This window comes from Psammomys obesus, unplaced genomic scaffold (assembly GCF_907164565.1).
Source record: "Psammomys obesus unplaced genomic scaffold, mPsaObe1.curated_primary_1811, whole genome shotgun sequence".
NCBI lineage: Eukaryota > Metazoa > Chordata > Mammalia > Rodentia > Muridae > Psammomys > Psammomys obesus.
Window position 1 is genome coordinate 25,940,923 of NW_026596034.1, and position 18,689 is coordinate 25,959,611.

General features: G+C 41.6%; 1 protein-coding gene across 1 annotated transcript in view; it reads left to right on the forward strand.

The window, feature by feature from the left end:
- Phlpp2 (PH domain and leucine rich repeat protein phosphatase 2) overlaps nucleotides 1–16,211 on the forward strand; it is a 73,382-nt gene extending 57,171 nt beyond the window's left edge. Inside the window, exons 14-19 of the mRNA XM_055621043.1 lie at nucleotides 3,369–3,531; nucleotides 4,186–4,316; nucleotides 4,824–4,934; nucleotides 5,689–5,883; nucleotides 7,205–7,436; nucleotides 11,361–16,211. Coding sequence (XP_055477018.1) covers nucleotides 3,369–3,531; nucleotides 4,186–4,316; nucleotides 4,824–4,934; nucleotides 5,689–5,883; nucleotides 7,205–7,436; nucleotides 11,361–12,515 — 1,987 coding nt within the window. The 3' untranslated portion in view covers nucleotides 12,516–16,211. The remainder of the gene's footprint in view (nucleotides 1–3,368; nucleotides 3,532–4,185; nucleotides 4,317–4,823; nucleotides 4,935–5,688; nucleotides 5,884–7,204; nucleotides 7,437–11,360) is intronic.
- The last annotated feature ends 2,478 nt before the right edge of the window (nucleotides 16,212–18,689 follow it).

The following is an 18,689-nucleotide window of genomic DNA, read 5'->3' on the forward strand; positions in this document are numbered from 1 at the left end:
CATTCAGTATATAGAGGCAGGAGGATCATAAATCAAGGCCATTTCGACTACATAGAGATTTCAAAATCAACATAGAATACACAAGACCCTGTTCCCCATACCCGCTCCCAAAATCCTATCACTAAAAAAATATAACATTTTCTGGGGCTGGGGAGATGGCTCAGCAGTTAACAGAACTGACTCCTCTCCCAGAGTACCTGGGTTCAATTCCCAGCATTCACACGGCAGCTCACCACTGGCTATAACTCTAGCTTCAGGGCTCCTAACATTTTCACACAGACACCTGTGCAGGCAAAAATACCAATGCACATAAAATAAATGAATCATTAAAAAAAAATAACATTTTCTTTTTTGTTAAGTTTGTTAGGTCGGAATATAAATTAATGAGTTTCATTATGGCATCTTCATGAATATGTATCATTATACTTTGTATTATTCATTCTCTTTCCCTATTGTCCTCAAAAATAATATGTATATATAAATATGTAGCCCTGAATATTCTGGAACTCAATATGTAGATCACAGACTTGCCTGCCTCTGCCTCCAAAGTGTTGAGATTAAAGGCATGAGGTACTATGGCTTTAATGTATTTAATGTATTTCTGTTCTTTAATGTATCTTGAACAAATTCATATATACCCCAATTCCTACATAGCTACTCTCTCCACACTCTCCTATCTCTTCCCACCCAACTTTGTGATTTCTTTTTCATTTTTTTAAATACCTATTGACTCATCTAGTTTTAGAAAGTAAGGCATGCTATGGTATATGTTTAACCTAACATGGCTCACATTAAAGCAAATTGACTCCTAGAGGCTATCAAATGTCCGTAGCTCCTGGCATTTGATAATGGTAAGACTTCCTACTCACCTTCCCCTTTTGATGCTGGGGTTTTATCTAGCTTGAGCTTGTGCATACTATTGTAGTTGCTGTGAGACTGTATGCTTTGTCTAGAAAACACTGTTTCTTGTCAGTCCAGGACTCGCTTTTTAGACCAGGCTGTCCTCAAACTCACAGAGATTTGCCTCGCTGAGTGCTGGGATTACAGGCATGTGCCACGGCACCCAGCTCCATTCTACAGTTTCTTACTCTAGACTTGCTGACCTTCTAGTAGGAATTGGCATGTTCTTTGTACCATGTGGGTGCTAGGGATCAAATTCAGGTAGTCAGTCTTGCCTTCCTTTATCCACTGCCTATCAGCTCTGATTTTACAGTCTAGGCTCAGCTGTATAATCACAAAGTAGCTGATTTAGGATATGGGTGTTTCTAATCACAAGTCAAAAGAACCTAGGCTAGTAGTGTAAAAGAAAAGAGTAGGGCTGGAGAGATGCCTCAGTGGTTAAGAGCAATGAGACCCAGGCTCGATTCCCAGAACCCACACGGCAGCTTAACTCCATAACTCTACTTCTAGGGGATCTGACACCCTTGCACAGACACACATGCAGGCAAAACACCAGTGCACATTAAAAAAAAAAAAAAATGCTTGCCAGTGTTGGCACACACCTTTAATCTCAGCACTTGGGAGGCAGGGACAGACAGATCTCCTTGAGTTTGAAGCCAGGAAGGAAGGAAGGACGGAAGGAGGGAGGGAGAGAAGGAAGGAAGGAATGGAGGTCAGGAAAAAAGGAATGAACGAAGGAAAGAAAGAAGAAAAAAAAATGAAGATTGCCCTTGGGAACACATTTTAAGAAGAAATTAGAGGGTAATTATATCACTTTTAGTTTTAAAAGACACATGTCATGATGGAGTCCAAGTGGACTCAAACTCATGATAACTGTGTAATCCTCTATTTATAGGCATTTGTCACTTTCTAAATTTGAAAATTTGAACTCTCCCTAAATTTGAAAATTTGTTTCATGCCTTTAACATGAATCCAGCCATTTGTCAAATAGTATTCATTATGTGATTATTTATAGTAGTTGGATTAAAAGATTTTGGGGGAGCTGTTGGTGAGGTAGTCCAGTTGGTAAAGTGCTTGCTGTGCAAACTTGACTTAAGTTCAGATCATTAGAACCCACATAAAAAGACAGCTATATTGGTACATAGCTGTGATCCCAGCACTGGGGAGATCGAAACAGGAGGTCCTCTGGTGCTTGCAGGTCGGCTAGTCCAGCCAATCAGTGAACTTCACGTTTAGTGGAGACCCTGCCGCCTCAAAACAAAAAGACCCAATACAAGGAGATACCAAATGTCCACTCCTGGCTTCTCTTTTTACACACACAGCTGTGCATATACCTGCACACGCATGTAAAGTTGAACACAAACACACACGAAGAGTTTTCTATTTTGTCTTCATTTTTTAGCTTCTTTGAGTGTATATATATTATCACATAATACAAAAGGAAATAATTTTCTGAGCTTACTTATTAAATGTGTGAGTTTTCTTCTATGTGTGTATAGGTGTGTGTCTTGTGAGGAGGTGCACTTGAAAAGTGCATCTCCCAGCAGTTGAAATTGTGATCTATTAGACAGGTAAGATGGAAAATTCCTATCAGGTACTTGCGTGAGAGGGACTGAAGAGATGGCTCAGTAGATGAGAGCAGAGGGCCTGGGGTTGATGTAAGCGTGTACATGGCAGTGCACGACTGCAGCCATCTACAACCCCAGTTCCACAAGACTTGACGCCCTCTTCTAGCTTCTCTGGGCACCTGGCCCCTGGGCAGTGCACACGCAAACAAACACAAATACTTAATAAATAATAAATAAAATTTAAAAACTGTTTTGAGAAATCCAGTATGAAGTTTAATAAAATTGTAATAGTAATTTTTTTTTCAGATTGCTAGTACTATTTATTTTCCAAACTTTACACATTTATTGTTTCCAGAGAAATTTATTAATGGAGACAAGATATTTTGCTTAACATGTGAAAGGCTTTGTATTAGAGTGGTGTAAATCATTGCCTTGTCCTGAGCAGACTGCCGTGTATGTAAGAACTCTGTGGTTAGTGGTGGGAAGTTGCCACCAAGAACTGTAAAACTGAAAGGAGTCTCAGTTCAGCTTCTTTCCTTTATGGCTGACACAATCAGGGCTCATCAGCCTTCCTTTACATAGGATTCTGCAGCCTTGTTAGTGCGCAGCAAGGAAAGGCACTTTAGGCCAGCACTTTTTCAGACAAGATGCTCATGCTGCTTCTATAAGAAAAGGACAGTGTCAGCCTTAAAACACTGAGTGCTGAGGAGCAGATCATGCTGACAGGTAGTAGGCTTGGTCACGATAGTGAACTGTGGCCCAGTTGATGTCTGATTGTTCCTTTCTCTTAAGGTTTTCTGCAGTGAATCAAGTTGCCCTTACTTTGTGGCGGCTATAAAATAGCGCCACTTGGCAGCTGCTCTGATGCAGCACGATGTTTTGATGTTTCTTTTTTTTCAGCAAACTAAATAAATTGGAGCAACTGGAAGAACTGAATCTAAGTGGAAACAAGCTTAAAGCCATTCCCACAACAATAGCAAACTGCAAAAGGCTGCACACTCTTGTCGCACATGCCAACAACATCAGCATTTTCCCAGAGATACTGCAGCTGCCTCAGATTCAGGTACGTGCATGAGCTAGCCTGACCTCCTCACTGCAGAATGGCAAGGTGCCTTTCTTGTAAGAAGGAAGTAAGGAGTGTACATGAGACTGCTTCCCCTCTCAAGACTTCTCTTAAGCTAATTTCCTCTCCCTGCCAGTAAGATTCATTGAGAGACTGAACTGTATAACTGGTACAATTATTGGGTACAGTCCTCTACCTTCTTAGACCCTCCCCCAGATGGCCAAGCCAAAGCCTAATCCTATACTAGGTTCCTTCCCAAACCTTTTCCCCTACATATACCAAGGATTCCATTGTTAACATTCTCTATTGCTGCAAGGAGAATCAACCAACTTTAACCACAGGTGCGCTCTAGAGGTCTTTGGCAAAAGAATATTTACAGAGCTACTACTTAAACAGTATGATCAGATATCTTTATAGCTTTTGATAGCTTTGCAAAGCTAATGTGTACTGCCCATGAATGTGGCTGAATCCCCTTTTCTTCAGAGATAAAGACTGGGTGGTGTTCTCTTCTCACATGCTCAGTTTAAAATTTGAGTATACTTAATTCATTCTTGGAAAGAAATTCAGTTCCCATTTGAAGCTATAATAGTGAATGTTTGTGAGTCGACATTGTAATATAATGTATTCTCTTTTGATGTCTCTATTTCTTCTCAGTTTGTAGACCTGAGTTGCAACGACTTGACAGAAATACTAATTCCAGAGGCTCTGCCTGCTACTTTACAAGATCTTGATCTGACAGGAAATACAAATCTGGTTCTGGAACACAAGACTTTGGACATGTTTAGGTAGGAAAAAAATCTGCAATTGAATCTATATTTTCGAGCCATCAGTGGATCATTCTTGGATTGTGGAAACCTCAGTTAATTAAAGGAGTAGAATGGGTTAGGTCAGAACACTCGTAGGTTCTCTGCTTTGCTTCATTTTTACTGAGCTCTACACTAAATTATTTTACATGGCGGGCATAGATGTGTCTGGTGGCAGAGGCCACATTATAACATCTAAGCAACAATACATATGAATTGTTTGAAGAGCTCTTGTCATTGCTTAAAAAAGAAGACGTCTGGAGATCTTTGTGATGCATTAGTTGAAACTGTATTTAGATTTTATTTCCCCTACCACTTTCTATTCTCTTATATCAAAGCCACAGATTCATTATCCCACTTTGATTTAGTCGCTCTGGAAATAGATTATACCCTGTCAAACAATGATTTACTAAAAACACATTGTTATAATAGTTCTTATAAAATACAGAAGAGACTATGATTTAATTTTCTCTTTTTCACCTCCCATAGCCATATCACAACCCTGAAAATTGATCAGAAACCTTTGCCAACCACAGATTCTACACTTACATCAACCTTCTGGAGCCATGGGCTGGCTGAGATGGCAGGGCAGAGAAATAAGTGAGTATATTGGCTCCAGATGGAAGAAAGAGGAGGCGGTGCATGGCATCCTGGGCCTGCTCTGCTCAGGGATAGACCGTGTTGTCCTGTCTTTTTCCCAAACATAAGTCTCAGAACTTCAGCACGAGATCAGATCCTTATAAAACCATAATAAAGAAAGCAGAAACATGGACGTGCAGTCCATAAAGCACTAAATACTCTTAATGTTTACTTATGGAATTTTCCTTTCCTGTTTGTAAAAGTTATAGTAAGGCCCAGTCATATAAATAGCACTGATTGTCCAGTTGCCCCAATCTAAGATGGCCCTCAGTTCCTGTAGACTTTTCTCAGAATGGTCCAATCAAAGCCCATATCCTTTACTAAGTTTTTTCTTTGTACCTTCTGTCTATACACTGTTCTATGGTGAATATTCTTCTTGGGGCAAGGAGAATAAACCCAACTTTATCGGCGGGTGTGCTCTGGTGGTCTTTGGCTAAAGGATATTGAAAAAATGAGTTTTTAACCACCATGACCAAAAAAAAAACATTGTATCTTTCCAGCTTTTGATAGTATTGCAAAGTTAATGTGCACTGCCTGTGAATGTGGCTGGATGTTCTTGCCTAGGGATGCTGTCTGTGAGAGCTGCTGTCTGACTGACATAGACTTAGCATGATGCTAAGTCTCTATCTTCAGTTAATACTTTTTAAAAGAAATTCTCTGAAGAATAGTCTTTGCCAGTAACCTCCTCTGGTGATTGTCTCTCATTTTGTTCCAGACTCTGTGTGTCTGCCCTGGCTATGGATAACTTTGCAGAGGGGGTGGGAGCTGTGTACGGAATGTTTGATGGGGACCGGAATGAGGAGCTCCCTCGTCTGCTGCAGTGTACGATGGCAGATGTACTTTTGGAAGAAGTCCAGCACTCAACAAATGACACAATTTTCATGGCCAATACCTTCTTGGTATCTCACAGGTAAGCAGGTGGGTTGAATAATTCCTAACTCCACTTTGCTCCTAGAAAGTAAATCTTAGAAGTTGAAGGTCATTGTTTTAAATGCAGGATCAAAGAGAGATGCTGCTACTTCTCTTGATACCAGCAGTGTGGTGGTCATTCCTCTTTAAAGAATCCATGTATTCATCTGCCCACACTTGCTAAGGATATAGGAAGGCTAGCTAAAGGTTATGTGCTGGACTGTGTGTGAACATTTAGGGGAAGAAGGCTGTATGCTTTCCTAAGATTCTTCATGGTTAGCTGATGACCTACAGGAAGCCAACAAGCACTCATCAGATTTATGTGTTAGAATACTTATTTGGATTTATCCAGCTCCTGTTCCTCATTAACATAAAAGCCACGTACAAGCAAAACCCTCACATTCCAGCTCCTGAGACTCTCTTAGTAGCAGAGAGTGCAAAGGTAGGTGTCCTAAAGCATGCAACACTGAGATTGTAAACTTGAATAGTCAGGACTAGACCCTTGTAGCAGGAGCTGGTTTATCTCTTGTGTTAAAAAGCAGAGTGTTGGAAAAGGAGTTTTTTAGTGGAATTGACCTGCAGACTTGGCAGACTAACAGTTTGGAAAAGGGAACTCTGAAGTTTGTATCTGCCAGGGACCAAGTACTGTACCAGACAATTTTCATCCTTATCTTTCAAAACAAGCCAAATAGGTAGGAATTTTATCAGTTTGATTTCTCAGAGAAAGAACTTGCTAGGATTCTACAGTCAACAAAAATAAAAAGGAAGTTTGAAACTAGATTCTTCTGGTGTTGTCTGCTGTGTGTTCACATTGCCTCCAGTGTGCTGGACACATGGATGCTGGATGTGGAGAAAATGCAAGGAGACCCATGGTACCTCTCAAGGAACTTAAAACCCCAGTGCTTCTCAAACTGTTATTCCAGGGCCAGCATTCTCAACATTCTTACTAGAAACTTGTTAGACATGCAGAGCCAGCCTCTTGCCCCAAATGATAAGCTCTCTGTGGTTGGAGCGAGGCCCAATATTCTTCTCTAACTGTGATCAGGCCTTCCATATGCATGTGGTGTACTGGAGTCCGAAAGCTCCAGAAGAGACATCCCTGATCAGATACAGAAACAGTGGAGAAAGATGTTGGTATTGCCTTATAAGCCCCCCTTTAAAGTCTTTGTTAGCTAGAAGTGCTAGGCTAGACTTTACCACCATCACCATCATAGAAGAGTCTGCCCTGGTGGAGGAGGGTGAGTGGTTCACCATGGGTGTCAGAGGCTACCTCTTCTAGAAAACTAGTTGCCATGGCATCATTTTCTTTTCTTTCTACACAGGAAATTAGGAATGGCTGGCCAGAAGCTGGGGTCCTCTGCTCTCCTATGCTACATTCGACCTGACACTGCTGACCCAACAAGTAGTTTTAGCTTGACTGTAGCCAACGTTGGCACGTGCCAAGCAGTCCTGTGCCGAGGTGGGAAGCCAGTACCCCTTTCTAAAGTCTTCAGCCTGGAGCATGACCCCGAGGAGGCGCAGAGGGTGAAGGGTCAGAAAGCCATAATAACAGAGGTACAGCTGCTCTCTGCCAGTCATGTCCCTCCCTACATCTAGCTGTTAGAATAGAGACAGAGAGTGTCTATTTAATTTCGTCCATCCCCTGATAAAGGTTCAGTTCATATGGCTTCAGTATCAGTATTAAAAAAAAAACAACAAAAAAACTTCTATTGGCTGGTGTGCTGATGCACTTGGGAAGGGAGAGAGAGATGTACATCTCCAAGTTCAAGGCCAGGCTGGTCTACATAGGGACTTCTAGATAGCAAGCACTACACAGTGAGACCATGTCTCACAATAAAATAAAGCAAAATCTACTGAGCAGTTACTGACTAGCAAAATGCAGAAATGAAATGGTAGTTGGTGATTCTTGAGTGAGTAGTCGGCAGGTGAGGTGAAGGTTGTGGCTGCCTCAGTGAGTCTCCAGCTCAGCAGGAAGACCTGCTGAGATGCAGTCTCAGCATTGTTCCTATGCTTAATGCACTGAGTTCACTGCACTTGTGCTTTCTTTATGACGAAGTGTTAGGCAGCTATTTGTAGTTTCTCTTTAGAAACTAGCATATCCTTTTGCTTTTGCAACGGTTATGTATGAACATTATTTACTGCAAGAAAATTTATGCCTATTTTAAATCAGATTGGTATTTTGTTTATGGTTAGGTTTAAGAGTTTGTGTGTGTGTATGTGTATTTTAGAAAGAAGTCTTTTATTAGATATGTGCTCAACAAATATTCCTCGGTATGTGGCTTATCTTTCCATTCTTCAAACAGTGCCTTTAGCACAGCAGTCCTCAACTTTTGGATTGTGACCCCTTCCAGGGATCAAATGACCCTTTCACAGGGGTCACGACCTAAGACCATCAGAAAACACAAATACGTATATTACAATTCATAACAGTATCAAAATTATAGTATGAAGTAGCAATGAACATAATTTTATGGTTGAGGGTCACCACAACATGAGGAACTGTATTAAGGGGCCATGGCATTAGGAAGGTTGAGAACCATACTTTAGCAAAAAAGGGATTTGGATTTTATTTATTTATTATTATGTGTGTATGCATGTTGTGAATGGGGGGAGGACACACAGCCACAGCCTTCATTTGGAGGGTAGAGGACTAGTTTCTGGAGTCAGTTCTCTCCTTTCACTGTTCTGTGAGTTCTAGGAATCAAATATAGATCTCCTGGCTTGCACAGCAAGTACTTTTACCTGCTAAGCCATCTTGAAGACCTGAGTAGTGTTTTGTTTGTTTACATGTTTGGTGTTTTGTTTTGTTTCAAGACAACTCTGCCTGTCCTTGAACTCACTATGTAGACAAGGCTGGCTGTGAACTCACAAGAAATCTGCCTGCCTCTGCCTCTTGAGTGCTGTCATCAAAGGCATGTGCCACTGCACCCAACTAGACCTGAGTAGGTTGTTTTGTTTTTTCAAGGGTTTCTTGGTATAGCCCTGGCTTTCCTGCAACCTATTCTGTAGACCAGCCTATCCTTAAACTCAGAGATCCTTCTGCCTCTGCCTGCTGAGTGCTGGGATTACTGGCATGTGCCCCCACTATGTGCCTGTCCTGAGTAGTTTTAATGGCTGAAATTCTGCCTGTTTGTTTGTTTGTTTGTTTCATGGTGTTTTATCTAAAACCCAAGGTTACTCATGTTTTTGTCTATTTTATCTTCTGGAAGTTGTATAGCTTTCAGTGTTACATTTGAATCTGTGATCTGTTTTGAGTTAATTTTCAGAAAACATAAACGCTTGATTGCTTTTGTAATTAATCTTGTTGAGTCTTTAAAAAAGTTAATTTTTAATTTAATTTTCTTGAGAATTTCATACATGAGTATTATACATTATTTTTACCACTCTTTCTTCCTTCTCTGTTTTCTCCCTTCCCCTTCAGATTCATGACCTCTTCAATTACTCGTTTATACACACACACTGATAAGTCTATTTGATGTTGCTCATTTGTGTGTGTGTGTGTGTGTGTGTGTGTGTGTGTGTGTGTGTCTGTCTGTCTGTCTCTCTGTGTTTAGAGATGACAATTTATTCTTGGCCAACCTCTCTGGGAGCCTGTACCTGAAGAGGACCGAATCTTCTTCTCTCGTTAGCCATTAATTGCCTGTAGTGCTTCATCTTATGGTAGGGCCTTTGTGAGATTATTCCCATCTACATTAGCATGCCACTTGGAATTGTCATCATGCAGGTCTTATTTAGGGAGCCATATTTTTGAGATTTCATAAATTCATTGTCCTTGTTATAGATAGAAGACCTTATCTTACAGCAGATGTCCTGGTCCTCTGGCTCTTACAGTTTTTCTGCTCCCTATTATATTGGTTGTATGTGTGATATGTGAATATTGGTGCACATGTCCATCCGTAGTATGTAGTTAGTGGTCAGAGGACAACATTTGGGAGTCTATTCTTCCACTATAGGTTCTGGAGGCCAATTCAGGTAATCAGATGTGTGTAGGAAGTACTTATACCCACTGAACCATTTTCCCCAGCTCTGAGTCCTGATGTGTTTTGTTTTACTTTGCATTTGAGACAAAGTCTCTATATAGCCCTGGCTGTCCTGGAACTCTCTATGTAGAATAGGCTGGCTTTGAACTCACAGAAATCTGTGTCTGCCTCTGCCTCTTGAGTGCTAGGATTAAAGGCAGGAGCCACTAGGCCCTGTAACGAGTTTTCTTTCCTTTGTGTCTGTGTGCAGTTATTCTAGAACTTTTTTTTTAATTAAGAAAGGAGGAAAGGGCTGGAGAGAAGACTCTCAGGAGGACTAGACTTTGGATCCAGCACCCACAAAGACTTGTTAACGTCAGCTGCAGGACCCTGACGCCCTCTTCTGGCTTTAGCAGGCACCTGCACACGCATGTACTTAGGGGTCCATTCATTCTTGCCTCAGTCTCAGCACACAGCAAGACTCAGACTCTCCTTTTCAGAGTGTGCTAATACTTCAGCATATGAGTCTCAACCCACTTGACATTTATTTAGTTTCATTTGCCTTTAATGAGTGATCCTTTTTAGTGACCCATCTGAGTTGCGGTGTCAAAAAGAAAAAAAACAATGAGTAACTAGTGACAGTTTCTGTTTATAGTTTCTCAAGCATAACTTATTTATTTATTTATCCATTCATTCATTCATTCATTCATTCATTTATTTGTTTGTTTATTTATTTATTTATTTATTTGTTTGTTTATTTATTTATTTATTTTTCCATTTTTCCATTTTTCCAGACAGGGTTTCTCTGTGTAGCCTTGGTTGTCCTGGACTCGCTTTGTAGACCAGGCTTCAAACTCACAGAATTTCTCCTGCCTCTGCCTCCCTGAATGCTGGGATTACAGGCATGTGCTACCACACCCAGCTCAAACACAACTTTTTATTAAGGATATACTGAGGTCTGTCCTTCATGCTAGAACAAGCATCTTTTGAGGTAGTACTGCCTGTTAGTCACTTAATTTTAATTACATTTAACTTTAGTTCTTTCAATTCTTTGGTATAATAATGGTATGTCATTTTGATTACATTTCTATACTTTTTTTTTTTTTTTTACATTCTATGCATTTAGAAACCCTGTCTTGAAAAACAAAGAAACAAAACAACAACAACAAACCCTTTTATATATTTATTTCATGAGTTCACTTGCACTGCTCCTAGGACAAATAATATAACATGAACTTGATTTTGCTATGCATCCTGTGGTGGTTTGAATAAGAATGGCCCCATGGGTTCATATATTTGAATGCTTAGTCATCAGTGAGTGGCACTATGGAGAAGGATTAGGAGGTGTGACCATGTTGGAGACATGTGTGGATGACATGTATCATTGGGGGTGGGCTTTGAAGTTTCAAAAACCCATTCCAGACCCTTTTTTCTCCTTAAACACTGTGATTTGAAAAAAGACTGAGTTGCATATCAGTATTGCTTTTTTTCTCAGATTTTGTTTTTTCTCAACCTCTAGGACAACAAGGTGAATGGTGTAACCTGCTGTACCCGAATGCTGGGCTGTACATACCTCTATCCGTGGATCCTCCCCAAACCCCACATATCTTCCACTCCACTTACCATTCAAGATGAATTGCTCATTTTGGGAAACAAAACACTGTGGGAACACTTGTCATACCTAGAAGCTGTCAATGCCGTGCGTCATGTACAAGACCCATTAGCCGCTGCTAAGAAGCTGTGCACATTAGCACAGAGCTATGGTTGTCAGGACAATGTGGGGGCAATGGTGGTTTATTTGAACATTGGTGAGGAAGGCTGTACCTGTGAAATGAATGGGCTCACTCTTCCAGGCCCTGTGGGATTTGCTTCAACTTCCACCATCAAGGATGCCCCCAAGCCAACCACACCTTCCTCTAGTAGTGGGATTGCCTCAGAGTTCAGCAGTGAGATGTCCACCTCAGAGGTGAGCAGTGAAGTAGGCTCCACTGCTTCTGATGAGCATAACGCTGTGGGTCTGGAGGCCAGCTTGCTTCCAAGGCCAGAAAGGCGCTGTAGTCTGCACCCAACACCCACTTCAGGAGTTTTCCAGCGACAGCCTTCTTGTGCTACTTTCTCTAGCAACCAGTCTGACAATGGACTGGACAGCGATGATGACCAGCCTGTTGAAGGAGTCATAAGCAATGGCAGCAGGGTCGAAGTAGAGGTAGATATCCACTGCTGCCGAGGAAGAGGGCCTGAGAGCTCCCCTACTCTCCCAAAGAACTCTTCCACCCCTTGCTCAGAGGAACATGCTAGAGGATTGTTTTTTGGGATCCGAAGACAGAACAGTGTGAATAGTGGTATACTTCTGCCAGTGAACAAAGACAAGATGGAGTTACAAAAGTCTCCCTCCACTTCCTGTCTATATGGAAAGAAACTCTCCAATGGCTCTATTGTGCCACTAGAAGACAGCCTGAACCTCATTGAGGTGGCCACAGAAGCACCCAAAAGGAAAACTGGCTATTTTGCTGCCCCCACTCAGCTGGAACCAGAGGATCAGTTTGTTGTTCCTCGTGACCTGGAAGAAGAAGTGAAGGAGCAGATGAAGCAGCACCAGGAGAGCAGGCCTGAGCCCGAACCCAGTGAAGAGGACCAGACCGAGCCCCTGGAGGAATTTGATACAGCACTGTGATTCTGCCCCAAGTGGGCACAGCATAAGGGAGGGCTATGTCATTTTGGGGACGGGAACTTCAGGAGATATTTGCCTCAGTGTTTCTAACTGTAGATGTGTGGAGTAGTATTTGGAGCCAAAAAGTTGAGCACTATCAGGGTCTGGCTCTAGGTGAGCTAGTACCGTTATCAGTGTTAAGCTTTGAATTGAACCTTCATTGGACTCCCAGAGTTGCTGGGAGGGAGCAAATGTTATTCTGTGTCAGTCCTGCCACCTGCCATTAACCCTTTCTCTCCTAGGATCATTTGAGAATTTGCCTGCCTGGGCAGGAAAGGGACTATTTCTGTGGAGGAAGTAACTGAAGGTTGATTCCCTTTACTAATTGCTGCTGATGGATTTCTGTGACAAGAGAAATCACCTTATCTCTCAGACTAACTAGTGGGGTGTGATGTGACTAGTCACATGGCTTTTTATTCTCTACGAGAATACAGCCTATCAAATGATGTATATTGGAGATGCAGAACCAATCAGGCAGGTAATTTATGTATGTAATGTTATGTAACGAGAGCACTTTTCATTGACTGTGAACCTTTTATTTTTGAATCTGCACTCGAGCCAATCTTCTTAGAGGCAGCCCAGCTCCTTTGTCCATAGGTAGAGCTAACTGAGCATCGGAGCCTCTTTTAAGGGTACTTGGAAAGGTCCTGGAAATTGATCTGTTGGATATCAGACTATGAAAGCTCCTGAGAACCTTCGGGTGGGAGGATTTTATTCTGTGGAGGAAAATGGGGAAGGAGTGAAAACTAAGACTTCTTTCCCCAAGTCAAAAAGAGACTCTGTCCTTGATAAGCTGACTCTACTAGGAACTAGGATCACAAGGCAGGTACTTGTGGATTGGCTTCTTTTCCTACATGTGGTAGAGTTGGCAGGCAGCCTCTTGACAGGCAGGCTGACACCCTGAATTATAGCAGGTGAGTGCAACAGGAACATATGGGCAGACATATCTTACAAGTTAGACTTGTTCCCTCCATCTCTTCCTCTCCCTTCCTCCTTCCTCCCCCCACTTCCTCTATTTTCTCAAGAGCAGGATATTTTCCTAGAATGTTGGTAGTGAGTTGAATGCTAACCCTGTAGTGTTTGACACTGTGTCCTTCTGAAAACTGCTGATTCTCCTGACATGGTTCAAAGAACTGGGCTCAACACCAGGGTAAGAGAGACTATTCAACTGAGAAACTGAAATTATAGAAATTACAGAAAACCTGTAATTTCTTTTCACATTCCACATAACCCTAGCAAATTATAGCTTCTTGTATATTTCTGTTGCTTTTTCCACTAGATTTACTTAGGAAACTAATTCTTATTTATTGATACAAATTTTGGCATTGCTTGATTTTTTACTCAGTGGAAAATGTGCTTTTAAAGTTTTAGAATATTGCACAACTAAAACAAATAGATTGGAACCATTTTTAATTTGCTTTATAGAAACAAATTGTTAAATATAAGATTGAAAGTGTGTATTTTTTTTCCTTTGTGTTTGAGGAGGAAGTTTTTGTTTTTTAAAGCAATACTAAAAACCAGATTCTGTCTTCAGAGGCCCCATGCTCATGTGCACGTCAGTGGGATACACTGGGAGTGGGGGCGGGGGGAGAATGCTATATCACTCCATTAGCTGCCTAATGTTCAGCCCTCAAGAATTTGAAGTTGAGCCCCCAAGTCATCATCAGGAACACTTTTCTTCTGCCAAACTACTGTCAGTTACTGGAAAATGTTAGAACTCAGGTCTGTGATTTGAGGTGGAGACATAGTAGCTTATACAGAGTTTAGGTGTGTTAGATGAGAAATTGTGTTGCCACCTTATTTTTCCACCTTATTTTTATACAGGGAAAAATGAAAAGAAAAAGAAAAAGTGAGAATGAAGGAAAAATACAAGGTGCCAATGATGTAGGGCAGCCTCCTCCTCAGCAGAACCTTTGACCTGTAGAAAGGTGTGATGTCGAGAAATGAGTTATTTTGGAAAAAAAAAAATGGCACTTCAGTAGTATAGTCCTAGAAAGATTATCTTTTTCTATGTGAACTGTTTTCTTATCCTCTGTTTGTTTACCACTCATCCTCTAAAGTCACCTCAAAATTCAGTTTGAAATGACCTTGACAAAAGTAAACATACTTACCTTTTGTTAGTGGAACTCTGGGGTTCCAGTATCCTTTGTGGTAGAGTTTTCAGGATTCCTTAGGTTGTGTTGAAAAACCTCAATGTAGGCCAAACCAAAACTATTGGTTCTGTTTTAGTAATTGCCTCATGTCCTGTCATTACTCTGTATCAAAAAACAGAGGGTTAAAAGGCCATAGCCCATTTCCTAAAATATAATGCACACTTCTTGTAGATGTGAGGTGACTTTGCTGATGTTGTTATCTGAACAGGCTGTCAGGTGAGTATGATCCCTTCCCTTTACCCAGAGGGTGTGTTCTCTAGGTAGCCAGAGTACAGGTTACTTCTCACACAGAGAACCTACCCCTCTGTATGATTCTTGAGACTCTGCCTACATCTCCCATTTCATTAATTTAAAAGAATTTCTGAGGCCAGGTGAATCCTCACTTGGGAGGTAGAAGCAGGAGGGTCAGGAATTCAAGGTCATTCTGGCTATAGAGAGAGTTCAAATCCAGTCTGGTATACATGAGTCCCTGCCTCAAAAACAAGAGCTCCTAAAGAACACTCTGGGCTGTAGGTGCCGTTCTGGAGGAGGCTCGCTGACAAAGAAGAATGTCTGTGGCCCCCAGCCAAGGTTTTAACCCAGTGGACAGATATTGAAAATTCCAGTGTTGATAGGAAATAAAGTTCTGGTGCCGCTATGGAGTTCAGTCATTGAACATACCACTCCTGACACAAGCAAGGCTTGATCATACTACTGTGGAGTATACATGTGCAATAATCAGTGAACTCATTTCCCTGGTGTACAGAGAGCCACCTGAGCAGCTTGTAATCTCTGGGTGCTATTACAAGTGCGTGTAATGAGTACTGTTTTCTAGGTGATTAGATTGGGCTGATCTTCTGAATATCAAACAGTGCTCTTCTTTCTGTGTAGACTTTCAGCAAAAGCAGGTACTTGGAAACCACAGGCTCACCTTCTCTATCTATTCAATAATTATTAATGAAGAGACCTCCATAAGGGAGCACTTGGCTGTTACCGATAAATAGACCAATTACTAAAGAATCTGTCTCCAAGCCATCCGGTGATGTCTGCAGCATCACTGTAGAACTGTCTTGTGTCACTTTTTACTTCCCTCTGGGTGGAGCCTTTCGGACTCCCCAAGGCTAATCATTGTCTCCAGGTAGGGACTTTGCCCTGTGCTTGGGTAAGCACTCCCTAGACCGAGAGAAGCAGCGACATTACATCTGCTCTGTTCCTTCATTTGGTGGTCAGCCAATGCCAATCAGCGTTAGCTCCTTGTATCTAAATCTCACGCACCTCTCCCAGATGCTAAGGGGTTTTTCTCACTGTTGCCAGTGGATGTCATCCAAACAGTGGGCTCATATCTTATGGTTTTTGTGCAATCATTGTCGTATTGTAGTCCTAAAACTCATTATAGTGTATTTTTGATATTTTTGAAATGTGTTAAATTTTTTAATTCAATAATATGAGCCAGAGCATGTTGCAGCAAATCTATTGTTTGTAAAAAATAATAATAATAACAATAAATAAAATAAAATAGAATATCTTTTCCATGCCTTTGCTTTATAAATATTCTATAATTAGATGCATAATCAAGTTCTTTACTAAAAGTATGTTTAGGACTTTAGGGGGAAAAGAACATATGCAAAACCTATTTTATGACACCGAGTTTTCTTTATTTTTGAGCACTTCATGCAGGTATACAAGGAAATATCATGTCTGTCTCCTATTTTTTTCCCTCCAGTTTACCCCGTCTCAACTTCATTTTGTTATAACATCCTACTGAATCCATTTAGTGCTGCCCATACATGCAGGGGTGTGGGGCTGTCCACTGGAACATGGGAAACCTCTAAAAAGAATGATTTTCCCCTCATGAAAATGTCATGTATTTTTTTCTACTAGTCAGCTTTGTGTCCCTATAACAGAGAGAGAGAGAGAGTGTGTGTGTGTGTGTGTGTGTGTCTGTGTATGCAGTTTGTGAAGAGAAAGATTTTAGCTCACATTTTGAGAGCTTACTTGGAGGTTCTAGAGGAGACTTAAGTTTTCAGAGAGATCCATGTAACAGTGGAAAAAGAAGGGGCTAACGCTCAGCCAGATAGACCTACTCAAACCTAGTGATTAGTGTGGGTCATGTTTAAGCCAGATTGACCTCATTTTCTAGCTCAGTTTTGGAAGAGGTAGAGCAGCTTAATTCTTGGCTGCTCACATCATTGCAGATAGCAAACAGGAGCTTCCTAGGAGTCCCATCTGCCACAATCATGCTCCACAGCATGCTCCTAGAACCTAAGAACCTTTCAGTAGACCCACCTCCCAAGAGCACCTTCTATTTGTGGATCAAAGCTTCAGAGACGGTGGATCCCTGGAGAACACCCAGACTACACCAAGCCATAGCACCTGTTTCCTGGAAAGTACACCTCACTCATTAAAGATTCTTCTTTGATTTATGTTTGAAGAAATGCCACCTAGGCATGGTGGCACATGTTTGTAACTACAGCACTTAGGAGGTTGAGGCAGGAGGCTCAGGAGTTTAAAGCCAGCCATGGCTACATAATGAGTTTGGGGCCAGCCTGAGCTATGTGAGACACTCTCAAAAAGCTCTACAGGCAGCATAGTTGTTGAATGGGGGTGCTAGCTGAGGAAACTGGTATAGGAGCTGCTCTAGCTCCTTGAATAACAGCTGATGGTAACACAAGGGTCAGGTAGCTAACTGGCCCTGGTTGGCATCCTTCCCATAAGATAAGGGTGGGGCATTAGGACTTCTGACTTGGTGAGTGTTGGCTTACAAGATAATTGTCATTCAGTTAAGCCTCTTAACTTGATGCTGCCTCTGTTCTGAGTGTCTTCTAGTCTGTGGATTTCAAACAAGATCAGCTACCTTTCAATCCAAGTAAAGGTCATGTTAGAGTCATCTTTCAGGCTTCCTCTTCATCTGGCATCATCATTTTAAAAACTTTGTTTCTTAGCAGTGCACACTCTTTCAGTGTGTGTGTCCACGTCTTGACATTGGGTCCCCGGGAGCTCGTTATAGGGTGTTGTAAACCACCTAATTGGATGCTGGGGAAAGCAGCAAGTGCTCTTAACTGCTAAGCTGTCCCTCCAGTCTGTGTCCAAGTCTTATCCCTCCTGCTTAGAGGTTTTTGTGATGGTAGGAAAGTCAACCTGTTTAAAGCAGTTTTTGTCATTAAACAGGAACAACAGTATCTGTCATCAGTGCTGGAACGATAGATAGGAAGTGCTTCTTTACCACCATGAGATGATGTCACGCACTGAATCACTGGTGAGGAACAACCCTTGCCCTTCTTTGACTTTGAACAAGTCTTTGAACAAGTCTTAGCTAAGACTTTGAACAAGTCTTAGCCTTCCCCACATACAACGAATCTCAAGTTTGCTAGAGGGTTTCCAACACTGAACTCTGGACTTGTGGTAGTGTGATTAGTCACTGACAGGCTCCAGTCAGATGAGGAGCCAGCACAGGGCTGCAGTCACATAGGCCAGTGCAAGATGCAAGGTGGGCACAACAGGAGATAATGAGGACAGTATGTTGGGGTGTTCGTTCATCTTCTGTTGAAGGCTACTTAATTGATTTTGGCTATTGTTAAAGTTTCTTTGCTACTCATCAAGTCTTAGTGTGGGACACTAGTCAATACTCAGGCCGAAGGTAACAAGTGAAGCAGACATATTAACCAGAGAATACATAGTTCCCTGTGGTTATTTCTCTCTGAACTTCATTTCTTTCATAAGATTTTTTTAATCTTATGTTTGCCTGCCTGTATGTATGTGCATAACCTGTGTGCTTGGTGCCCTCAGAGGGCAGAAGGGGACACTGGATCTTTGGAACTAGTTACAGATCGTTGTGAACTGCCATGTGGGCCCTGGGAACTGAACTGGGGTCCTCTGCAAGAGCCATCTCTCCAGACCCTTCTGCATGAGATTTCCTTTTGAACCTTTATCTTGGACAGGCCCCATGAGGATTACGTGTGTGTGTGTGTGTGTGTGTGTGTGTGTGTGTGTGTGTGCAAATGCCACA